At 49.0% G+C, this 25,816-nt stretch overlaps 1 protein-coding gene and 1 pseudogene across 1 annotated transcript; one reads left to right on the top strand and one right to left on the bottom strand.

The window, feature by feature from the left end:
• Positions 1-1,075: 1,075 nt before the first annotated feature.
• On the top strand, positions 1,076-11,604 carry LOC128852884 (protein FAM78B-like; annotated as a pseudogene).
• Positions 11,605-15,901: 4,297 nt separating this feature from the next.
• Positions 15,902-25,813, bottom strand: PRDX6 (peroxiredoxin 6). The gene is made up of 5 exons (XM_054072575.1): positions 25,655-25,813; positions 23,314-23,470; positions 18,682-18,828; positions 17,980-18,126; positions 15,902-16,550 (listed from the first exon to the last, which is right to left on the bottom strand). Exons 1-5 carry the CDS (start codon positions 25,744-25,746, stop codon positions 16,419-16,421), a joined length of 675 nt encoding a protein of 224 aa, XP_053928550.1. The 5' UTR covers positions 25,747-25,813; the 3' UTR covers positions 15,902-16,418.
• Positions 25,814-25,816: the final 3 nt, after the last annotated feature.

The following is a 25,816-nucleotide window of genomic DNA, read 5'->3' as shown; positions in this document are numbered from 1 at the left end:
CCCTGGAGAACACCATTAGCTACAGGCTTCCAAACAGACTCCACTGCTGATCACAACACTATGGGCTCTGCCACCGAGTTATTTCTCAATCCACCTCACTGCCCACTCACATAACGCACACTTCCTAAACTTACCCATGAGGATGTTATGGGATACAGTGACAAAAGCCTTGCTGAAGTCGAGGTAGACAACATCCATCTCTCTCCCCTCATCTACCCAACCAGTTATGCCATCATAGAAGGCTATGCATGGTTTCCCCTTGGTGAATCCATGTTGACCACAGCCAATAACCTTCTTGTCCTCCAGATGCTTCGAGATGACATCCAGGATGTCCATGATCTTTCCAGGGATGGAGGGAGGCTGGCTGGCCTGTAGTTTCCTCGGTCCTCCTTCTTGCACTTTTTGAAGACTGCAGTGACGCTAGCTCTCCTCCAGTCCTCAGGCACCACTCTTGTTCTCCATGATTGACTTAGACTGTAGTTCTTCATTGGACTGCATCTAGACAGAAATGGAATTTGTAGACATTATGATTATACAAATAGATTGTGATATCATCATGCAGATGATATCAGATGACAAACTTGGCAAAGTCCAGTTGGTTTTGGAATTTTCCTTCATTTGCCAACATTATAACAACAGTTATTAACTAAAATGACACACGTTTGCTTTGCAGAAAGTCACAGAATTGTTTTAATTTGATGAAATATAGTTTCATCTGGAGACTCTGAACACCACTTGAAGACGTGGAATGCAATGAAAATATAATTGTATTGCAACCAGACATTTAAAGAGCTATCAGTCAAGTATCTCTCTCCTTGTGATATACTTATCTTTGTTAGCTAAAATTAACAGGAAATTCAGGTCCATTTCAAATACACAAAATAATCACATGGGAATTCTTATATTGACTAAGCAAACTACAATGACAGTATAAATTATAATGCTCACATTTGTGCCACACCTGAATAGGAGAAAACAGCAAATTTATTCAGATGAAGACTTCTTCAGAATATTTTCTCAAAGCTAAAAGCAAATTCGTGAAGGTTGCACAATCCTCTCATTAGATGGCGGGACAATGAAGATGGTCCGTATACAAAAGACAAGGAGTCAGACTGAGACGCTAGCAGCAGGTATCACTGTGCTGGTGACCCTCTGACATTTCCCTGCATGACAATTGCAGGCTTATGAAAATTCCTGTAGCTATAATTTCTTTCTTCTGAATTGTCCATAAGAGGGGCCCGCTCTGGTTGAAGAACTGGTTTTCCACAGGAAGCAAATTAATTTATTTGAAAGAATGACATCCTTCCACTCTACCAGAAGCCACAGATTCTACATTGGAAGACACCAGGGCCTGTTATATGCTCAGACTGGTGAGATATTGAAAAGACAGGTCAGACAAATTGCTTATAACTAGCAAAATTGAAATTGTCTGATCCAGAGATTACTCAGATTTTGCTTCAAGAAAGAAGTAATGGATGTCCAAGGGAGAAGCATATGCTGTGTCTGGGTCACGAGATAAGCGCTGCAGTATCAGCTGGAAGAAATCTGGCAAGAAACTTGTGGATAACCAGAATCCGCAGCTAAGGAAAAATAAGCAGACCTTGTACAAAGGAGAGCACTCCTTTGTAGTAGTGCTACTGTCTCTCGTAGATATAATTTCCCCTCTCTTATGTATAATTTATACAATGCCAGAAAATTACATTAGTACCCAAAGAGGGAAAAACTGGAAAGAATACAGCTTATGACATGACTTAGTGTATCAAGAGAGTAAAGTTTAAAAAAGGATGATGCTAAAGCACCAACTGAAAAGCTGATGTTGCAAATTTTGGCTCTTGTTTGACTTTACTTTTATATGAAAACCTTGCTTTGATTTTATTTCTTCTTTTTACAGATTCATAATTTATTGCTGCGATATATAAAACTTGATGCTCATGTTTTTACAGTGGAACTTTCCTTTACAAATATCACAGAGTTTGGAAATGGTGTATTTATCTGCCCTCTGCTGGAAACACACAGCAAAAGTACAGCACTATCTGCACTGTACGAAAATGGTTCCTCTTTCATGTACAGAAGGCCAACTTCATCATGGATTCAGCAGTTTCACAAGCAATGGATTTTGTTTATTGTATCCAGTCAAAATAAATTTTGTCTGATTCGTCCACTACTGACTTCACTGAATAAATGCTTGGGTCCAATCTAATCCCACTTAAACTGGAGTACATAAAAAGTCTCTCTGGGGAAATCAAGGGAATTATACTATTACAAAACTGTCTAAATGAAGGCTGAATTATACTCTTTGAAATACTTGTGGTAAAATATGGATTGACACATTCAGATGGAAGGAGTTTATAAATACTATGTCCATGTCTATAGAAATGAAGTACTGATCCAAGTGAATGAAATCTTAAGCTACCGGAAATCTAAAAAAAAAAAAAGAAATAAAAGAAATTGTCAGAAATCTGATTATTATTCATCCTATTTTTTTTTAATTTTCTGCAGACATTGTGTGTGCCTGAGCCTAAGCAGCTTGTTCACAAGTGCTTGCCACGTACACTTTACAGGAACATTAGGAATGAGTGATTGATTTAAAGGTGAAGATCGCAAGAAGAGAGGGGGCTCAACAAAGCCACATTCAGAAAGGACCTGGTGTTACCAATCAAACTAGGAGTGGACAAACCTGTACTGTACCAGCTTCCCTTAGGACCCCGAGGAAGCAAATAACTTCCCGAAAACACTGAACACGTCCAGCCCCATCACCACATTTACCATTCTTCTGAAGTCATTCCTCCTCATAATCAACATTATTAGAAAATGTTATTTTGCCTTAAGCCTTTGCTTCTATTTTCTTGACTTTCATCAGTTGCTTTAGCTTTCTTTTTTGTTTATTTGGGGTTTGGCTTTTAGGTTTTTGTTTTTTATGAGGGAAGATCCATACAGGGATTCAAGTATCTGAGTGAAACACGCATTTTTCCAGCAGTTCTGCAATAACTTGTTAGTGGCAGTCACAAGACAGAAGATTTCCTTGCAACACAACTCCTTTTTTTTAATGCAGGACCAGCTGAGACATCTGTTAGACCATCATCCTAACCCAGAATTCTAGCTAACATAAAGCAAAAAGCATGGTTAGTTAAAGCTGACAGAAACAACCCACTAATTAGCATGCAGATCATTTTCTAAAAATCACACTGCTTCTTTTGCCTGCTCTGCATTTAGCTCATCTCCTCCTAGAAGCTGATTCAGACCAGCTAAACCTCAGAGCACAGGTGTTTTTCCAAAGACGGCTCTGAGGATTTTAAAGCATATATGCAGCATCGTTCTTTATGCTTCACATTTCACACTAATTCAGTTAGTCCAAATGTGGTAGCAGATCTCCAACATTCAGAGGGTGTATATTATCATAATTAAAAATGCAAAACCACTGTACTGGCCACCACTCAGGGCTTTTTCTGGGCTTGGCTTGGTGTCACCTAGTGAAGGGCTTTACCCTCTGTGGTTTTTTGAAAATGACATCATGTTCAAAACTAACACAACTACCACTGAATTTTATTGCTTTACACGATGCCTCAATCCTGCTACTCTTGTATCTATGAAAAATATTTTTTAAATATTGCTTTCCTCAAAGAAACATTTCACCCCCTGTGGAGGCTCCGACTGAATTGCATCCTATGGGCTTCACTTTCATAACAAAACTTACACTAGAGAAACATGGATGGAAAAGCCATTTAAATAAAACATTAGCCTGTCCTCTTCTACCTTTCATGCTGTTATTGTAAATTAATTTTTAATCAGTTCCTACCCCAGATACATTCCTCCTTTAAACATACACTTATCACATACTGTTAAAAGCATTTCTAAAAGGGCAATTTAAACAGTGCCAAAGCTGCTCCTCAGAAGCCTTCTAATTCACATTTATCTCTGGTATCAGCCTCAGCCACAATGCTCTTCCTTTTTACAAGCTTCTAGATATCTATTTGAGCTGTGCTTTGGATTACAATCCATTTCTGCCTTCTGGGCTTGCTGAAAGCGATTCTATATTAAACAGAGTCTTTCAAAGCTGCAAAGAGCAGTTAGGAATTCATCTAACACATGTATTTTGGAAAGTTCCTCCTAATATTTTATTTATTTTAAAAAATAACAGTATTAAAAAAAAAAATCAACAGCTAGCTCAGCCCTGTTCTGTGTGACTGAAGCTTTCTGTTACAAAAAAGGAGGGAACGAGGTCCATGATTCATAGCACATAAATGAAACACTACAAAATATACAGCCAACACTGCTTAGCAATTGTCTTTTTAATGCAAACTCTCCTGTAGTTTCTCATTCACCAAACTTTAAACATTCTGCCCTCATTTGCCACAGAGCAGTCTGCATCAGACTAAGGTTTCTTTGGGGGGAAATAAAAGAAGAAAAAAACAAGAAAAACAAATTTAAAAGAAAGGAGAAAATCAGAAAAGCGCTTGTTTCTCATCACTTGAAATTTAGCACTCTCACCGGGAAGTTCTAACACGTCTACCTTTGAAGTGGGTCCAGTTGAGAAGTATACTTTTGTTATGCTTTGTCAAAACCAAAATCTTACTAAATCCTCCAAGAATCTTAACCAATGCTAGTTCAGTAAAAGTTTAATGGGCTTGGGGAGCTGAATTATCTGAGGAGTCTCTCCCAGTGAGCACATTTGCAGGTGACACTAAGCTGGGAGGAAGTGTCGATCTGCTGGAGGGTAGGGAGGCTCTGCAAAGGGATCTGAACAGGCTGGACTGCTGGGCTGAGACCAATGGCATGAGGTTCAACAAGGCCAAATGCCGGGTCCTGCACTTGGGGCACAACAACCCTATGCAGCGCTACAGACTGGGGGAAGAATGGCTGGAGAGCTGCACAGAAGAGAAGGACCTGGGGGTGCTGGTTGACAGTGACTGAACATGAGCCAGCAGTGTGCCCAGGTGGCCAAGAAGGCCAACGGCATCTTGGCTTGGATCAGAAATGGGGTCACCAGCAGGTCCAGGGAGGTGATTCTCCCTCTGTACTCAGCACTGGTGAGACCGCACCTCGAGTACTGTGTTCAGTTCTGGACCCCTCACCACAAGAAGGATGTTGAGGCTCTGGAGCGTGTCCAGAGAAGAGCAACGAAGCTGGTGAGGGGGCTGGAGAACAAGTCTGACGAGGAGCGGCTGAGAGAGCTGGGGTTGTTTAGCCTGGAGAAGAGGAGGCTGAGGGGAGACCTTATTACTCTCTACAACTACCTAAAAGGAGGTTGTGGAGAGGAGGGTTCTGGCTTCTTCTCCCAAGTGACAAGGGACAGGACAAGAGGGAATGGCCTCAAGCTCCGTCAGGGGAGGTTCAGGTTGGATATCAGAAAAAAATTCTTCACGGAAAGAGTCATTGGGCACTGGAACAGGCTGCCCAGGGAGGTGGTCGAGTCGCCTTCCCTGGAGGTGTTTAAGGAACGGGTGGATGAAGTGCTTAGGGACATGGTTTAGGGAGTGTTAGGAATGGTTGGACTCGATGATCCAGTGGGTCCTTTCCAACCTTGTGATTCTGTGATTCTGTGATTCTGGTACTTCATACCAAGCGATGAAACCATAAACACTCCAGCCTACAGACAAGGCTGCAACACCTGCTGTGAGACTTCCTAGGAGTCACTTGTCAAAGTCTTGGGTCCTCTGTGCTGCAAGCGGTGCTCTCAGCTTTCTGACTGCTTGCGTGTTTGGCTTAACAACTTTAACATTACATCCAAGCAGCTTTTATTACATAATTGCACGATACATGCTAGCGGTATAAAATGCATGAAAACCTACATGCATTTTGCAGAAGCATTCCATATTATCACTGCTTTCACTACTGGGTCAACTTCCAGGGTAAAGCTTTAAAACCTTGCCATAAAAATGAACACTAACGGAATTAAATATTTCAGGTTAACAACTGTATCAGAGCTACAGAACCCTCTGCTGAATCTTATGATACCGCAGGCTGTACAATACACAGAGCAGCAGCACACAAGTGCATCTGTCTGCACATATTAACGCTACAGCCACACATGAATTCCACAAAGAAGGAACACTGCACATATTCATCAGAATATTTGGGGTCTAGTGGGACTTTATTCCACCAGAACAATGCTGTAAAATACATGATAAGACTGTTTATTATAGTAATGCTTTTCTAAGCTATTGCCAAGGATGTCCAGGACAATCAAATTATATAAATAAACTGCAACAGACATCCAAACTATAACTTGACAACTTTGGACCGATATGAGCATATGAAGTTTAAAGGCTGATTAAGTCCAGGTAAAGGAAGGAGAATTTTCTTTTAAACAATGGTGGCTGAGGCAGAAGTCATGTCCTTTCAATCCGTGATCAGCTGATGAAAGCTGACGGCACAGCATACACCCAGGCATCATTAATCCCAGTCACTTATCTCCAGTCTATGGCCTGTACTTTAACCATTATTACCATTCTAAAAGGAAAATTAAATAAAACCCAGGGGGATATAGATTTTTGTAATGGCTTATACAGCTTTGGTTGACACAAGCCCTGTACAGTAATTCCAGAGACTTAATATCTTACAGACAAAACTATAGATGTGAGAGATGGATGATATCTGCTAAGCCATCTGTTCTATTTCATTGCCAAGGCAAAACTGTTCCTACTGCATATTTATTTCATTTTTACAACAGTTTTAAATACTCTGAGGGATGAAGATTCTATTATTCCCCTGGGGAGGTTGAACTCACTAGACAATACTTTTCACTGGCAAGATATTTTTCCTGGTGTTCAGCTTAAACTTCCCCTTTTTAATTTCATCTTAAGACCTTCATCATCTTCTGTTTGTGCACATGCATGTTTCCACATTTCACCACACAGGGAAGAGAAGCTGTGCACCTCAAGGGCCCTTATGGAAAAAGGTTTTAAAAAAAAGTGAAAAGTGCATGAACAGAAGGTCTCAGAGAAAACATTATCTGCTGTCCTCTTAGAGAATGTCAGGACAGTGAAGTCTTATATTTCTCAGGTACTGGCTATAATTACTGCAGCGTTATCCAAAATTTCTAGTAGGAGGAGACAGACAACAGTTTTAGGACACCAACTGCTTCTTTTATCCGTATGAAAGCAGCAGCCACAAATTGTTTCTAGGCCAGAAACTCTGCAGTAGGCAACATACCTCCAGTTGTCTTCTGGTTTTGGAGAATGGAGGTGGAGAGGCTGAGACAGAGGAGAGCCGGATGCAGCCTCCCCGGCCGCCAGCCAATCTTGACTTATCACAGACTAACACTGACCCTGTGTCACATTTTCCACCCAATGCTCAGACAGGTCCAGAATCACATAGCAAGCCTAGAGGAATTGCTAATCTATGTGAAACTTTCAGGGTAGCATCTTAGAGTACCAGTTTTGTTTCTGATTGTTACATGTCAGCTCTTTGAGTCTGCAGTGCTGGTAGAAGGATGCTGTGTACAGGATTTTGTACTGCTATGTATCTGCACTGACTACATTTTAGTCTCCTCAAAACTGATTAAGACCTGACACGCCTAATGCTTGTCCTTGTTGTTGGCCTTTAGCACCTTTCTCTATGCATAAAGTCAAAGTCTGTTTGTTGCGCAATTTCGTTAACAACAAAGCTTTTTTTCACTTAATCAGCCTCCTACACCCTTATTAATTTGGAGATTAAGTTAACTGAAGTTAACCATCATAAAATTCGATGTCTGTTTCTGCCCTGTTTTTAATGAGAGTGGAACCCTTCAGTGTAGTTAAATCTCATTGAAAAAAATGAGAGAAAGGGTCACGCTTGCAGGGAGAGGCAGACAGGACAGGTGACCCAAAACTGACCAACAGAATATTCCATTCTATATACGTCATGCTTGGTATAAAACTGAGGGATCACAAGGGTCTATCTCCCAAGGCTCTTCTCCCAAGTGACAGAGGACAGGACAAGAGGGAATGGCCTGAAGCTCCGTCTGGGGAGGTTCAGGTTGGATATCAGAAAAAAATTCTTCACAGTAAGAGTCATTGGGTACTGGAACAGCTGCCCAGGGAGGTGGTCGAGTCGCCTTCCCTGGAGGTGTTTAAGGAACGGGTGGGTGAAGTGCTGAGGGACATGGTTTAGGGAGTGTTAGGAATGGTTGGACTCGATGATCCAATGGGTCCTTTCCAACCTTGTGATTCTGTGATTCTGTGATTCTGTGATCTCTCTTCTTTAACGGCCGATATCCAGTAAGGACCTTGTCTGTCTTTTTGTCCTGGATCTGTACATCCCTAAATCCATTTCCTGAGCCCAGCTCCCTCCTGACACGGAGTCCAGCCTGGCACCTTTTCTCTGTGCCTGCTCTGCAGCACCCGTGGTGACACAGTGACTGGGGAGATGAGGAGAAATTTCATATATATGCATATATTTTATTACTAATTGTGGTTTTGTTGTCATTGTTATTATTTCATTAAAACTGGTTTAGTTTTAGTCTCCAACCAACAAGTCTTTTTCTCTGATCTCCCTTTCCACGAGGGAAGGGGGGAAGGAATTATGACCACAATTGGTCGCATTTCGCTGCCAGTCAAGCCGGGCTGGGGCTGAACCACCACCGTAAGCCCAAGAACACAAGCCTGAAAGTTTCCTCTATAAACAACGCTATTTTATGACTTAGCAACTATCGGAAACCCTTTCGCTGCACAAGTTACATTTTGCGTCACGCTACTTTCTTTACCAAAACATGGCAGAGTCCCCAGGAGAAGGAGGAGGAGGAGGAGGAGGAGGAGGAGAAGGAGGAGGAGGCAGACCGAGGTTTGCCGGCAGCGGCCGCCAGGGGGCGGTGGCGCCGCGCTGGAGCCCCTTACAGGCAAAGGAGCCGCCGCCTCGAGCTGGGAGGCTCATAGACATAGAATCACCGGGTTGGAAAAGACCTCTTGGATCATCGAGTCCAGCCATTCCTATCTGCCACTAAACCATGACCCGAACCAATTCGTCTACCCGTCTTTTAAATACATCCAGGGATGGTGACTCCACCCCCTCCCTGGGCAGCCTCTGCCAGTGTCCGATGATCCTTTCAGTGAAAAGATTTTCCTGATACCCAGCCTGAACCTCCCCTGGTGGAGCTTTAGGCCATTCCCTCTTGTCCTGTCCCCTGTCACTTGGGAGAAGAGACCAGCTCCCTCCTCTCCACAACCTCCTTTCAGATAGTTGTAGAGAGCAATAAGGTCTCCCCTCAGCCTCCTCTTCTCCAGGCTAAACGACCCCATTCCCTCAGCCGCTCCTAGTAAGACTTGTTCTCCAGCCCCCTCACCAGCTTCGTTTCTCTTCTCTGGACACACTCCAGAGCCTCAACATCCTTCTTGTGGTGAGGGGCCCAGATCTGAACACAGTACTCGAGGTGCGGTCTCACCAGTGCCGAGTACAGACGGAGAATAACCTCCCTGGCCCTGCTGGTGACCCCATTTCTGAAACAAGCCAAGATGCCATTGGCCTTCTTGGCCACCTGGGCACACTGCTGGCTCATGTTCAGTCACTGTCAACCAACACCCCCAGGCCTTTCTCCTCCAGGCAGCTCTCCAGCCACTCTTTCCCAAGTCTGTAGCACTGCATAGGGTTGTTGTGCCCCAAGTGCAGGACCCGGCATTTGGCCTTGTTAAACCTCATGCCATCGGTCTCAGCCCATCGGTCCAGCCTGTTCAGATCCCTTTGCAAAGCCTCCCTATCCTCAAGCAGAGCGACACTTCCACACAGCTTATTGTTGTCTGCAAACTTGCTAAGGGTGCATTCAATGCCTTCCTCCAGGTCGGTCATAAAGATACTGAACAGGACTGGACCCAGCACTGAGCCCTGGGGGACACCGGGAAGCATGTGAAATGCTTCTCCTCCTGCACAGTTCCCTCAGCTCCAGCATTCAACTGGTCCAACGGCACAGGGGGCTCTGCCCCAGCTGAGCTTTCTCTCTTCTCCCCATCACTGCTGTCGTGGAGAGTTTCCTTGAGACAGAATCACAGAATCACAGAATCACAAGGTTGGAAAGGACCCATTGGATCATCAAGTCCAACTATTCCTAACACTCCCTAAACCATGTCCCTCAGCACTTCATCCACCTGTTCCTTAAACACCTCCAGGGAAGGCGACTCGACCACCTCCCTGGGCAGCTGTTCCAGTGCCCAATGACTCTTACTGTGAAGAATTTTTTTCTGATATCCAACCTGAACCTCCCCAGACGGAGCTTCAGGCCATTCCCTCTTGTCCTGTCCCCTGTCACTTGGGAGAAGAGCCCAGCTCATTAACTTGGAAGTGAGCTAATTAATCCATCATCACTCACTACCTGATTACACGTGACCTCACCTCTGGCTGAGATTTAAGCTGGAATTACTCCCCTAGCCATATTACAGGGATTTAATTGCAGAATTGGGGTGCTGAATTCTTGTGCCCCTGTGCAGCTGTGTGTGTTTAGAGACGTAAAAAATGCAGACTTTTATTGCAGGAACGGGCTGCCGATAGGCTTGGCTGGTGCTGCGGATGGGGAAGGCTGTTCTCCTCCAGCGCAGGAGCTGATGAAGGAGAGTTGGCCCCAGAGAGACTCAGCAATGTGTTTTGGCCTAATTGGTTGGATTGCAGGTTTATTAAAATAGCGTTACGCAGGCAGAGCAGAGGCTTCAGCTGGTTGTGAGAGTCTCGGTGAAGGAACTGAAGCCAAATCTGTATTTGAAGGAGGTCTGTGAGAGTTTCTTGCCGGCAGGGAGAGGGTCTCCATGTTGCTTGCTCCTCCGTCCCTTGCTGGGCGCTGTCACCGCCATTTCCTTGCTGACCTGGCCTGTCTCTTCCCATACACCAGGTCAAGCTGGGAGCTGCCTGACCTGCGAGAAGGAAGAGTAAAAGCCATCAGCGATTCGGATGGCGTGAGCTTCCCCTGGTATGGAAACACCACAGAAACTGACCTTGGTTGGGCCCACTAACAAGGTCTCCAGGTTCTCGGTGAGCATGAATGACAATTTCTATCCCAGCGTGACGTGGGCTGTCCCTGTGAGCAACAGTAATGTGCCGCTACTGACCAGGATTAAAAGGGAACAGAGCTTTACCACGTGGCTGGTGGCCATGAACATCACCATCAAGGAAAAGATCATCTTGCAGACTATAAAGTGGAGAATGTGAGTGGAGATTGAGGTTAATCCCATGCAGCTGCTGGGACAGCGGGCATGGCTGGTGGGAAGGACTCAGCAAGAGCAGCCCCGGATCCTCAGCAGGATGGAGCCCATCCCACCAAATGCACTAGTGAAACCCAACGCCAACGATGCCCAAGTCCTCATGTGGAGACCCAAGCGAGGCCAGCCGATAGTTGTGATACCTCCCAAGTAAAGCAGTGCCAAGGTGTGTGTGTGAGGACCTGAGTGCTGCCAGCCTGCTGCAGGCAAACGGGGTTTCTGAGCCAAAGCAGACCTCTTGGGTTCTCCTGTCTTTGTAGCTGGGGTTGGAAGTGCTCTCCTCCTTAGTCAGGGAGTGAGCCTGGCTGGCACAGGAGTGTGGAAGAGATATTGCTGATCTGGAGGATTTCCCAGGAAGCAGAATCAAGTACTTCTAGAGGCTTGTGGCTGACAGGCTGTCTGACCAAAATGACTTGTCATTCCTTGCAGAGCGATGCAAGGAGCATGAGTACAATCGAACCGTGCCTGTGGCAAATACTGCTTTCCACCCAGCTAGAGGTAGAAGGGGAGATGGTGTCTGCTGGACGTGGAGGGTCCTGTGATGACCCTGGGGTGTGGGTGTCCTATGGTGTCTATAGCTATGCATTTTGGATTGATAATCGACTCCTCACCCTGCCCACTGGAACTGGGTGGGAGGGCTTGGGTGCAGAGCCAGAGCCTGGCACTGGCTGTTGCTGCTTTCCACAGGGGTTTTCCGCAGCCGAGGGGAAGCGGGATGTTTTGCATGCATCTGGGTGTGTTTGGAGTAGTTGTGAGTGCAGTAGATGCCATAGCCCTTTTCCGTCTTGGAGTGAGATCTAAGGGCAGGTTAGATGTCCTTTTGTTTTAAGGTGCACTAAATCTTTGCAGTTCCCCAACCTTCCCCCCTCCAGATCCCACTAGCCCTTCTCTTATGGGAGTGAAAACCAATTCTCAGCCAAGGAAGACATCGGGAGTGGTGCCTGTTCACCCACCCTGGATGAGGTTCCCAAACTAACTTGCAGGTACCCTGGGACTCACATGCTTCCTCTGCAGATGTAAATCCCTTGCAAGAAATTGGGTGCTCACTCATTTTCCGTGTAAATGGTGGCTTACGTGGCCACCTTCCTCTTCTACAGCCATCCAGAGAGCAGGGTAGACACTAGTAGGGATGCCAGCCATGGTGAGAAGGTGGCAACATACCTTGCCATAACTCCCCAGGCTCTGTAGGGATGGGGCTCTCCTCTCTTGGGGTTGGAGGTAGAGATGTGAATGGGTTTGCCTGGAAAGGAGGAGGCAATCATGCTGCCTGGGCACTGCCTCGTGCTGCGGGTGGTGCTTGAGACAGGTGGGTTATTTGCCTTTCTCCCTGCCCCTTGCTGCCTGGATCACTGCCATCATCCGGTCTGTGGTGCTGTAAGCTGCAATTCCCAAAATTTAGTCTTTGGGATACAGCAGAGGTGAAAGCTGTGGCCATGCTGCCCATTTCACATGCCCCGCTGCTCCTGGATGGTTGCTTATGGGTTTAGCTGCTTTCTCCAGTCCATCCTCTGCCTTGGCATGAGCCTGTAACTCCTCCAGCTCACGCTCCTGCCTTTGCACCACAGGAGGTTTGTGCTGCCCTGGGGATGTGGGTCATTCCCACTGGGAGGGTTCCGTCTTCTGTCTCGCTGCCAGCAGAGCTGGGAAGCGTGGCTGAGTTGGGCAATTCCATGCAAAGCCTTCTTCCTGGTATTGGCAGTGCTGCCCTCAGCCTGGCTGTCAAGACACCCAGCCCGGTGCTGCTTTGCTCCCCACGGTGTGCCAGCACAACCCTGCGGCATCACTCTGCAGAGCGTGGCCGAGCTCCTGCAAAGCTTCAGCCACAGCTTCTGCTTTTCAAGGGCAGGACATGCACCCTGGTCCTTGCCAGTGAAGGGGCTCCCCAGGCATCTTAGACCAAAACTCCCTGTGAAATCCCTGTGCTACTTAATATTCTCAGCAGTGTTTGGGGCTGACCGATTCTTCATTTATTTTTCCCTTTGGCAGCGTTGCTTTTTGACACCTTGATGCACATTTCCCCATGCTGGAGCCTCAAGGCGGGCTGGGAACCCGCTGCTTTTGGTGCCTATGTCTGGGTTTTGCCAGGGGCTACAGCTTTGCGGTGGGAAGGGTTTGGAGGGAGAAGGGGCACTGTGCTTTGGTTTGCTGTGTTTTCTGGAGCAAAACTTCTGCTGGAAGCTTCCTGGCATGGGAAGGTGTCCTGCTCTTGTGAGAGTCTGCCCCTGGCTTTATTCTATTATGGGATTGATGACAGCTTTTGCCATGTGTTGTATTTCAAAAAGCTTGTGGAAAGGAGTTAGAAACTTTACTTACAATTTTCCTTAAGATTTGGAGGAGGAGGCAGGGTACCTTTCAGTTTGAAATAAGGCAGATGTATATTTTTGACCCAGTAGGACAGAAACTCCTCTGGTAACACTGGAGCTAAGAAGCCAGAGGAAGGAGTTGTCCTGCAGTGAGCTCCCAGCTGGGGAAGGATGCTGTGCCCAGAGAGGCTGTGAGCCAGCTCCCCAAAACCTGGGGAGCTGCTGCGACACTGATGTGGTGCCAGCTGGCTAGGAGAGATGTACTGCTGCTGCAGGGATGCTGTTGAGTTTGTTGCCATCTTTTGGGATGTGCTGGCCATCCAGAGACTTGGTACGTTGTCTGCCATGTCAGCCTGACATCAAGGCAACAGCAGCTGCCGCTTCTGTCCATGCATGTCTGAAGCATCCCCTGGATCAGTTTCGGTGCCTGGTGTAGCCATGTGCCTGAGCTCCAGGGCTGCCCCAGACTGCAGGCAGGCTCTGGCTGAGCCCCGGCACCGTGCCTGTGTTCACCCTGCTGGGCTTCTGCTGGGCTTTTGTGCCCACTCCTTCTCTGATGGCTGGATTTGATGCACTTAATCAAGTTCAACACATGGGATGTCTTTGTGGACATCACCCTGCTGGAAAAATGAATGTTTGCAAAAATTGTTTGCAGAAGAAGAAAACTGCAAACAACGTTTGCAAAACTTTGAAGGCATTTTGCGTGTTCACAAAAAGTTTTGGCGGTTGGGTGTTGGAGCTGCATGAGCGTCTGCCCAAGTTCGGTATCACTGAGCTGTGGAGCCCAGGTGTGGGTCTCATGGTGCTGAATCGAAGGGGAGGGAAAGTGGGGAGAGAGTTTGGGGTCAGCTCACGTCCCCATAACCCACAGCCATATTGATGGGGACCCTGCCCCGTGCCCTCCTTTTGTACTGGCATCTTGTTTTCTCAGGGAGGGACAGGTCATGGAAATGCCCACCTGCCTGCTCTCCCTGTGCCCCTCGGGGTGCCCCTTCCCCTCCATCCCCATCCTTGGGTTATTTATTTGTTTGTTTATTTATTACCTATTTATTCAAGGTTCATCTAAGTTATTTTACTGGTATTTATTGACGTCTGGACGTCAAGGGGTGATTTCAGCTGTGTGGCAGCTGGGTCTCCCCTCACCCAGGCCCCTACATTTTGGGGTGCTGCTGCATGTTCAGGAGCGCCGCTAAGGAGAGAGGTTTGTGGGCCCCTGTGCTCCTGTCCCCTTTTGGAGCCTGGAGGTAGAGAAAGGAAGAGGAATCACATCAGTGCCTGCAGTGATGACACCCCATGCCTGTCCCCTTCCTGCAGAAGCTCCAAGCCCCTGTGTCCTCTCCCCAGGCACTGGGCTCCCTCCTGTGCCCATTCGTATTTATTGGCCCGGCCTTCCAGCGTTTCTCCATTTACTCCTGCTGGATTTGCTGTTGCCAGTTCCTGGAGATGGTGAGAAGAGCCAGGACATGTGGGTGTTGCTATGGAGAAAAGACCAAACCAAGTATTCTGCTGCCATGTGGGAAGAGGAGGAGGAGAGGAGGAGAGGAGGAGGAGGAGAGGAACGCTGGTTTTGCAGAGTGCCTTAAACACAAATGACTTAACTGAGTAGGGGGCTTGGACTTCTGTCTCTGGATGTTATTACCAACTCAAACAAACATTGTATTTAACTTCTGTGGGATAAAAAGAAAACCACTCAGTCTGTACTGGAACCAAACCCTGTGTTTGTCTGACTTCATCTGGGTGGTGTGCATCTCCAGGGCCATGGTGGTGCTGGAGAGCAGGCAGGAATTTGTGGGCTTTCAGCCATCAGTCCCTACCTTGATTCAGTGGTATTGCATTGCACCTAGTATGTTGCTTACCACAAGCACCAACCCTGCTGGTCCCTGCACGCTGTGGGGTAGGTTTCTGCCCTGAGCCAGCCAGTTTCTTTAGCCGCTGCTCATTTTGAGGGTTGCTGATGGTGCTGGCACTGAGGAGTGCTGGCAGATTCAGTGAGCACATTTTCCTAGCATTATATTAAAACATCGCTCATCTCTTGACAGTTCCCTTAGGCATAGATGGGGGAGAGCATGGAACAATTCTCATGGTTTGCATCATTGCCCACCCATGCCCTGGGAAGTGGGGTAGGACCCCCCACCCAGCCGCTAATGGCAGGCCAGGCACAGGCATGTAACCTGAGCAACTCTCTTTCCCAGTGCTGAGGCTCTGCCACAAAGCAGGAGCAGCATGGCTACCCTGGGCACTGCTGCCTTGTCTGATATGATGTGCCCTGAGACAACCTGTGTTGCCACAGTGCTTTATTTATTGAGTAAGAACAAGGGCAGCCTGTGCTGCTGCCACCCACCCGTGGGCATGGGCACACATCCCAGCCGCAGGGCCTGGGGAACCAATGAATGGTGCAGGGAGCTGGGGATGCTGACAGAGGCAGACAAGGGACACTGCAGGTCATACTGAAGATCTGTTTATTTGCTCTATTCTCTCTTCCATAAAACCCCAGATCAATCAACTTCCAGCAAGAGATGAGAAAGCAGTTAAGTGAGAGATTTGGCTCTGCATCTGCTCCTCTACACATGGGAACAAAGGCGTTAATGTGTTAGTGACGGCTGCACGCAGCAGTTTGGACCCCCAGAGCTCCCTGATGGGAGGTGAGTGAGCCCAGCAGGACACCCTGCTCCTCACCGTGCCTCCAGGAACAGCTTGCCTGGTGCTGAACAGGAGAGCCTCCACTGCTCTGCTGACCTCTTCCTTGTGGGGCTGATTCAAGGCAAGAAAACATCTGAGGTTTTAGTTTTGAGGAGATGTGGGGGGCAGGAGGATTGGTTTAGTACTGTGATGTGCCATCAGTGAGCGTAACAGTACAAAGCTGCTGATTGCCTGGCATCAGGGAAGCAGGAGCTAGGCACAGGGAAGGCTCCCGATGCCAAACGCCCTGCAGCCTGGTGGGGCAGATGGTTAGGCCCACTCACTCCGGATGTGGGGTGTAACGCAGGTATTTCTTGCCTGACGGGAGGTCCTTCGTGAAAACTCCTTTGGGAAAGAGCTTCTTTGCTTCCTCATCAGGTAAGGTGGGCACGACCATGACACTGTCGCCAGGCTGGGGACAGAAAGGGAACTGTGAGAGCAGCAGAGGAGCTGGCTGGATTGGAGGCAGGTGACACCATTTCCTCGTAAACACTCAGCCCCAGCACCCCAGGCATGTGCTCAGCAGCTCTGCCTGGAGCCAGCAGCGAGGATAGAGTAGGAGCTACAACAGGACGTTTGGGTGATGTAGAAAGGGAAAATAGATAGGCTTCAGCTGCTGTTGGCAGCCTCCAGCCCAGTCAAGGGGATCCCACAGCCCAGCCCTTCCCCTTGTGACTGCCATGGGAATGGGGAGTACCGGGAAGGGAATTGAGCTCCTCTACAATGCAGGAGGGTGCACAGCTTGCCTGAGTCTGCTCATCTGCCCCAGCCAGGCAGTGCTGGCTGCCCCTTGGCATGCCAAGACTTGGGGAAAAATATGCTTCCCTGGGAGGGAAGGTGGTGGGTAAGTGGGCCCCAAACCACCAGGAGCTTAGCCTGCAGGAGATGGGGGTCTTCAGTGGCAAAGCTGCTTGCGTGCTCTGCTTTGCCCCAGGAAGTGAAGGTGCAGTTTGTTGTGTGCTCAGCACATGGGTGCTGGTGTCGAGGGGTGGACAGGCACAGGGATGTTTACTGATACCCCAAGTTACTTGACCTCTGAGGCTTGTGCCTATGAGGCCTTCCTGCCCAGATGGAGCAGGGGTTTGGGACAATGCTCTGGGAGCCTGGTCCTGCCTCATAACACGGGAGGACTTTTCCAGGAAACCTTGTAACAGCAGGAATGTGTCCTCTGCCTCCAGACAGGCAGGCTTCCCCAGTAAGAGCTATGAAAGCCAGTAGGAAGACAGGTCCAGGAGCTGAGCAGCCTGGCTGGGCTAAAGTGGCTGGACTCTGCTGCTTTTTACCTTGCTTTTACCTCTTGTTTCACCTTGGCTGCCCAAACTGTTTTGGGGAGTTTTAAATAATGGTATTGAACAGGCATGGCTACAACTAATCAACTTCAGCTAGTAATTTGCCATGAGGATAGGCTTCAGCTGTGTATGAGCTGGGCAAAGCGGGGCCACGCCCATACTGGCCTTTCCTGGCTCAAAGGCAGCAGAGCAGCAAGCCAGTGTCCCACGCTTGCTGCAGTGCTGGCTTTGAGTGGATCCTGGCATGCTGACACCTCGTAATGCCCTTCCTTATCATAGACAATAAGGCAGGACCTGCCCTGGCCCAAAGCTCATATCGACAGCCAGAAAGGCTAAGCCCAGTATCCACTGGCACCAGGGACCAAGGAGAGAGAAGGGAGGTTACTGTGGCTGACTCCAAGCTGCAACAGCCACAGGCCTGGGCTGGGATCTAACACACGTTCCAGGACCTCAGCAGGTCTCCCGACCCCATGGATCCACTCCAAGGGAGGCTGGTTGACCTTTCTATGCATGTTTTCAGTGCCCAGCTGCGAGCCTTGCTCCTCTTCTCACCTTCCAGTCCACAGGGGTAGCGACCTTCTTGTACGCCGTCAGCTGCAGGGAGTCCACTACTCTCAAGATCTCATCAAAGTTTCTCCCAGTGGTGGCTGGGTACAGGATGGAGAGTTTCAGTTTCTTATCTGGGCCAAAAATGAACACCTGAACACAGGGAGACAGGGTCAGGAGTTGGGCAGATGTTTGTCCAGCTGCCTTGCTGGATCTGCTCAGCCCTGCTGCTCCTCCCTTTCCTTGGAGGTGGCCTGCTTGATCACAGGTGTTGGGACAGGGGAGATGCCATGGTGGGGAACTTCTAGAGCAACAGATGATGCCCAGGCACAGGAACAGGGTGTTTGCTCTGGGAGCTCCCATTTCCAATGCCAGCTTGTTTTACACCGCTTGACCTGAACCTTTCTAATCCAAGCACAGGAGGGAAGAAGGAAACTCCAGCAGATCAAACACTTTTGTCCTTACTGTGTTAGAACAGGCACAACCAGGAGGAGTTGGCAGCAACAGCGAGATGGAGCTGTTGCCAGCATGCTTGTGCTGCTCCAGCCTCTTCCTGCAGCACAACCCATGCATCCAGCCCAAGGAAGTCAATCGAGCTCCTGAAGATGGTCATGTCCACCCACGTAAGCAGCCCCCATCTTCAAACCCAGCCCCATGCCCACTGCTGAGAAAGCTGCTGGACAGATAGCTGCAGGGCCAGGTACTCACCACACGTGCTGTCAGGGGCATGCCGTCCTTGTCCCGCTCATCTGGATCCAGCATGCCCAGCTTGACGGCGAGCTCCCGGTTCGCATCAGCAATGATGGGGAAGGGGAGTTTCTCCTCAGGCTGTTCTCCATTGTATGCGTTGATATCCTGCAGAGACAAAATTTTTGGCATCCTCCTGCTCCTTGTTGTGGGTACCAGCATGGGAAAGAGGCTAGGCAGGCAGACCTCCACGCAGGCTTTACATGTGTGTGGTGGGCAAGCTCCTGCTGAGAGGCCATGCAGAAACATGTTCAGCAGCTGCTCTACAGGAGCTTGTGACTTGCTTGGCCCCAAGGTCTCAGGCTGGGACAGCACAGCCAGGGGCTCATGGCCTACCATGAATTTTCTCTGCTTCCAGAAACCAGACAACAAACCAGGAACCTGCATGCCAGGCTGGACTCTGCCTTGTTCTTAGAGGTTAGTTGTCAGGCTGTTCATGCTCACGCCCTGTTGCTCACCTCTGGAACTGCCTGTGGACCAGATGCTTTGCCCAGGTAGCAGGTACAAAGAGAGAGGGAAGTCCTGCCTGTGTTGGTGACACAGGGCAATTCATCGACCTTTCCCTGAGAACAGAGGTGTCCCTCTTCCAACCTTCTCCTAGTACACAGTCTAGCACTACTGACAGACGTGTTGGTGTCACATCTGAATTGGACTATGCTCTTGAAGGGCAGTTTCTCTAGTGGCAGAGCAAACCACCAACTATACAGCTAGCACAGGCTAAATGCCAAACACTTTCCAGGTCTGGTGGGAGGGACTAGCTTCATCAAGTCACTCCATTTCTTAACTAAAGGTTCTTGAAAAGAGAGTGAAAGTCTGAATGCAGGTGCTGGAACACTACACGCTCATTTCTAAACTGGCAGCGACAGAGGAGAAAACCATCCCCTTCCACAGCTGTGAGGACTCTCCCTGCTGAGCACAATTCACAAGGCTGCTTCCTGTGCTAGTACAAACTTGTCCTGCTTCACGGGGAAGCGGGGTTTTGAGTGTCTCCAAATCTGGTTATCCTTGTAGTTTGCAGTATCACCCGTATGGGTCACGCTGAGTCACAGCAGGGCTAGGAGGAGCTTCCTCAGGGCAGCACAAGCAGAGCAGCTGCCAGCATTAAAACAAATTCAGTCCAAGGTTTCTGCCTCAGAAGAGAGATTTGCCTGTTCCTTCCATCCTCTTTATGCTACAAGGTGGCAAAACTGATTCCAGTGCTGAGCAAGTCTCCTGCGCACCACTGTGGTGTGTGATTGGCTGCACTGATAATTTGAATGTACAAGTTTCTCCATGGCTTTGAATGTGGGGGAACAGGCTGGGTCCTGCTGAGAGGGAACCTAGGGAGGGCAGGGTTGGAAATGCTGCGCCCTTGACACTGCCCACTGCTGCTCAGAGTACCCCATTGGCAGCAAGAGCAGGCAGGCCCTGTGCCACCCCTCAGCTGACAGTGGTAACATAAACGGCTGTAACTCTCCCCGTGCTACTCAGGATGCTGCAACCAGGTCAAGTGGTGCACACTTTGCAAGATGCTTCCTTTTCAGCTTTTCTCTTCGCTTGCTTTCTCCCTTGGGGCTTCCTGAGTCAACACTGCACTGCAAAAAGGGGCCGTTTATCTTGGTTGGGTTGTGGTCAGGTTTGCCTTGGAAGGAGGGAATTGGTTTTGTTCTCCTGCAGACCTGCCTTGTCAGAGCAGAGCATGGAGGAAAAGCAGAGCTGGAGAGGCCAGCCCAGGCAAAATGCTTTCCAATTTGCTCCTGAGTCACAGAAGGCTGTAGGTCAGACAGTGACACCCCCACCATACCCCTTCAGACTGGGGGCTGGAGGATGAAGAGAACTTCTGAGAAGCAATGTCTGAATCCTGCAGACTGTAACCCATTCCAAAATGCACAGAATTTCATGACTTGAGGATCTCTGTACAACAGTCTCACAACACCAACCCTGTTTTGCAATAAGACACCCAAGACTTGCTCACTTCCCTATGAACTATCTCTCTTCCCAGACTCTCAGCTGGAACCAGACATCACTGGAGTGATTTATTCATCCTGACCCACCACAGCAAAGGCATCGGTGGCTAGAGAGCACTGAAACCTCCTCAGAAATGACAGCACATGCCAGTCAACCCGCTTAAGGAGCTAATGCATTCAGCCAACGTGACAGTGGGATCAATCCCCAGCTGAGCTACAGGCTTCTTCTGAGCCCTGGAGCAAACCTTTGGATCTTGGCTAGGGATGGCTAAGAACAACAGTGGCATCTTTGGCTGGGAAAACAGAGCTGAGCACAGTGACATGAAAATTATTGGCTATACTCTGGTCCCACCTTCCCAGGCGCCATCTGCCCTCTGAAATGTGGAGGCAAAGGAAGCAGAAATTTCCTTGTGTCATGCAGGATTTCAGTCGTCGTTCCTGACTACTTGTTTCCTCGCATGCTGTGCTCCAGATAAAACCAGCTTCATCCAAAGAGAAAGCATAGGTATGTAAAGGAACGTTGCACAGAGAGGCCTGCCCAAAGTTTTGCTTGCTCACAGGACTTCTCTCGAAGTTAAAGATTTAGTGAAGAAAACTGCAGTCTCAATCTAGCATTTAATGGAGCTCCTTTTGCCCAGACAGGCAGCTTCTGCCAAGGCTTGTCATCTCTGTTAAGCTGTTTTTTACCCCAAGGCTAGGCAGAAGGACCATCGAGGCACTGCCCCTGGTCTCAGACTTGTGGCAGGCCCTTACGCTGGCCTTCCTAGCTCAGCTCTTTGGCTCTCATTATCTGAGGTGTCTGCTCTTCTTTGTCAAGGACAACAGACAACAATTGCATATATGGCCAAAATTTAAGAGCAGAGCAATTGCACCCCTGTCCTCTCTTGGGTCCTCCACAATGCACACATGCTGCTCCTCCATGCTCTGCACACTGCTCACAATGTCACAGTGACATTCTCCTACTCACAGGCTACAGAGCCTCAGCTGCTCTGCACTGAAGCAAACCTGCCAAATCTGCAGGCAGCTTTCTTCCTGCTCTGAACCTTTTCTTGTTCTACTGTAGTCTGCGAGATGGGAATTTCAAACACAGGCTGGATCCAGAGGACTTCCACAGTTTTCCTTCTGACAGGTGCCGAGCTGACATTGCCAAACCACTGTCTGCAAGGCCTCTCCTAGCCCAACAGAAAGCTCACTGCAGCTTGGACTGCTGCCCTCTGCCTTCCCCCACACTTGTCCTGGAAGGTCTCCCAAACATGTTACTATGCCTCCCACCGCTGAGCATTGATAGGCTGTTCTGCAACTTTTCCTGGTGTTACCGGAGGTTGTGCAGAGTAATTCCACACTATCAGCAGGGTTATCTCATTGTTCACCTATTTTCCAGATCTCCAGAGTATGCGGAACCTCACACGTCCCTGCAGACCCTCAAGGGAGCTCACCATTTCCCTTCCTCAACAGAACTTACTGCTTCCTCCTGTCTCCCTGCAGAAATGAGCCTGCCCTTCCCCAAGCTGATTTTGGTGAAAAGCTGCTTGGAATTTCAAGGACTTTGTAAAAGTTAACAATACCTCACAGTCATTCACAGGGCTTTAGCCAGCCAGGGGATGAGACTACCTTACAGAAGCACAACCCAAGCTTCCTCTGATATTTAATGGGGTGTTATCAGCCAATTTGGCTGTGGTTTGAGCAGCACAGAAACCTCATTAACCAGTGTGGGATTCGTACCCTGTTTTTCCCAGGCTCTTCCACAGCTTGGTGGGGCAGGCGCCATGCACCACGCAGGTACAAAGGTCAATTTAAGCAATAAGGCAACTAAGTAATTTCTAAAGACAGTCCAACAGGAAACAATGTTTGAGTGTTGAAATGTTGCCCCTTTACTACCCCTTATTGCTTGCATGTCTCACCTCTGGAAAATGCATGAGAAGATTCTCAATTTTTAAGAGCCTCTTTCTTAGAGACAAGTAATTTACCCGGAGATCTTTAGACTCTGGCCATATCTGTCTGAAATGTGCATTTTATAGCCCTGCCACCTGCGAGCCCGGCAGCCACGCTCCCTGGCAGCACAGCACTGCTGATGCTGTGTTTCAAGTTTTTCATTAGCTCCTTCCATCTTCTCTCAGCAAGCTATTTGGTTCCCATTTTTTTTTATACTCCCTTATGATGGTTTTATATTTAACAGGCTCCCATTTGTGGTTTTATGGTTAACATGCCTCTGTTTGTTCTCTTGTGTTCTCTTCATGCCTGGGCATGAATTGCACCTTTTGAAGACTGCCTCTGTTGCCCTCTGATGCCTCCTTTCCTGTTTTATTACTGAACATTTTAAGGGTCTGTGAACAGATTGCCTTCTTCTGAGCTTTTGCCACCACCTTCACACACATTTTACCCTTTCAGGTATTGGTGGGAGAGCAGTAATATTGTTTTCCTCTTATTTCAAAATATTAGTGCTTAGAGTGGACTTTGTGCAGTGCTCCATGAAGATGGAGCAGCCTTTCCTGTTCCTGGTCTGCATTCAGCACCTCCTCTCCTGCCTGCTTTGGGATTCAAGTGTCCTACAACGTTATGTTTAGCAGATATGTAGTTCCCAGCCTGCACCATGTGTGCTTTTCCTCTGGCCTTCAGAGGTCCCGTTGTGCCTTCCCATGCCCCACACCTTGCTCCAGCCAAGGTGGTCTTGGACGCTGTCGATGGAGAGGGCGATCATCTTCACGTTGCGCTTGCTGAACTCAGCTGCCAGCTTTGCTGCCCGGCCAAGCTCTGTCGTGCAGACAGGCGTGAAGTCCCTTGGGTGGGAGAAGAGGATGCCCCATCTGAAAGCCAGAAGGAGATGGCATTAGGGCAAGATGTCATTCCAGTCTGTACTGCAGATAAAAAGCTGGACAGATTGCATTGCATGCAGATCAGTGTGGGAACAATTCATCTCTCTGCCAAGAGGAAAACCAGTCCTGGTAACTCTTCCTTCACTCTCATTAGAAGCCTTCATGACAAGAGACCTGTTTATCACACTCTGAGAAATTCCCTGCAACGCACTCTCCCTCCAGGATCCCCCGGGGATGCTGGAATAGCCCACAATCCTGGTGTGGATGTGGACACCACGCCACATGAGGGGGCTTGGGGGAGCCACATCTACGCTCTTTACCCCAGAGACCACATGTACGAGGCCACAAAGGTGTCACCCTGCTGGCCGTGTTACTGCAGAGATCACTACTGATGTACACAGCTATTCACTGTCCCGCATACCTCATTGACCGCTGTGAGGAGAAACACTCAGGTGCATCACGCAACTTAGAAGAATAGGATAGGAACCAACCTTAACCCAACTGCTGCTGAGAGCTGCTGAATGTCATTCATGAAAAGATAAGAATTAATCAACTGACAGGGGAGGCCAGAAGTCAACATAATTTATGGCTACGACTACAACAACACAGCCACCTTGCTTTTACTCACTGCTTCCCATCAGCAGACACTGCAGTCTCTAGAGCAGGCAAATACAAGTCACCGCATTCCACACATCAGACAACTGGTGCACAGAGGAAGGCAGCAGTACAGCCCAGCAGCGAGATGGGCTTATAGCAAAAAGGCTCCCAGCTCCCAGGAGTGCCCAGAGGCTAAGGCAAAGCCACCCTCAGCACTTAAAATCCCCTGCCAGGGACTCGTTGCACTATTTCTCTGCTCCATGTTGACAGGGCTTGCTGCTCTGCTCTTCTCTGGCCTCAAGCACTCAGTAAACACAGCTGCGTGCCACAGCAGCTGGGGAAATCTGCGTCTTAGCCATCTAGGAACAGAGCTGGAGGGATCAAACGAGACAGCAGTGCTCTGCAATTGCCATGGGAAGTTACAGGGCAGCAACCTGGCAACTGTATAAAGCGACTCGTAGCAGCCGGAAGTATAGTGCTTAAATAAAAAGGCAGCAAACTGAGCACAAGATGGCCAAGAAAGCTCCAGCTATTTTCTCGCACAGAGGGCTCTTTTTTTCCTGTTTGCCCAAGCTCACAGCACTGAAAGAAGTGGGCTTGAGCCTGTCAAGTACTGCTGGGACCAAGCCCTGGCCACTCCTGTCAGGGACAGAGCAAGAGGCTTTGCAGGAATCAGTGCTTGGATGTATGTGGCTTTCCATATTGGGGCTCAAAAGAGACCTCAGGTCACTCATGCCCCTTGCAATACTCCACTGCACCCTTCCTCACCCCGGCTCACTCACAGGGCTTGTAAGGAACAGAGGAGCAGGTCCCTGGGCTGAGCTTTGCCCTTCACGTAATCATGGAAAGGCCTGTGCTGGACCTTAAAGCCCATTTAATTCCAACCCCCCCCCCGCCATGGGCAGGGACACCTCCCACTGGATCTGCTTACTCCAAGCCCAATCCAGCCTGGCCTTGAACACCTTCAGCGATGGGGCAGCCACAACTTCTCTGAGCAACCTGTGCCAGTGCCTCACCACCCTCACCGGAAAACATTTCTTTTTAAGATCTCAATTCAATCTCCTCTCTTTCAGCTGAAAACTGTTCCCCTTGTCCTGTGCCTGCACTTCTTGATCAAGGGCCACTCCCCAGCTTTCCAGTAGCCCGTTTAGGTACTGGAAGCTACTCTAAGATCTTCTCGGAGCCTTCTCTTCTCCAGGCTGAGTAAGCCCAACTCTCTCAGCCTGTCCTCGCATAAGAGGTGCTCCAGTTCTCCGATCATCTTTGTGGCCCTCCTCTGGACCCGTTCCAACAGTTCCATCTCCTTCTTATGTTGAAGATTCCAGAACTGGATACAATTCTCCAGATGAGCCCGCCCCAGAGCGGGGCAGAGGGGCAGAATCCCGGCCCTTCCCCCAGCTCTGCCCGCTCCACAGCCCGCTACGCCCGGTATCGCTCACAGGAGCTTCACGGGACACAGAAGCCGATCCCCAAGCCGGGTCTTGCACCTCCTCGGGCTCTGCCCGCGCTCCGGTCCCGCAGCCGCCCGCCCGCCCGCCCGTCGTGCTGCCCCGCCGAGCCCCGCCGCCTCCTGCTCACGAGTCTCCCAGGAAGTCGTGGAAGCGGATGCGGCCCTGCGTAGTGTCGGCCTCGAAGTTAGGCGCCTCGTCTCCCAGCAGCAGCCCCGGCATGGCAGCGGCTCCCGCTCCGCTCAGCACCAGGACCCGCGGTCACCTGACGGGGTGGCGGGGGCGGGGCGCG

Source organism: Cuculus canorus, chromosome 8 (genome assembly GCF_017976375.1).
Source record: "Cuculus canorus isolate bCucCan1 chromosome 8, bCucCan1.pri, whole genome shotgun sequence".
NCBI classification, from domain to species: domain Eukaryota; kingdom Metazoa; phylum Chordata; class Aves; order Cuculiformes; family Cuculidae; genus Cuculus; species Cuculus canorus.
This window is presented reverse-complemented; position numbering and strand designations above follow the sequence as displayed.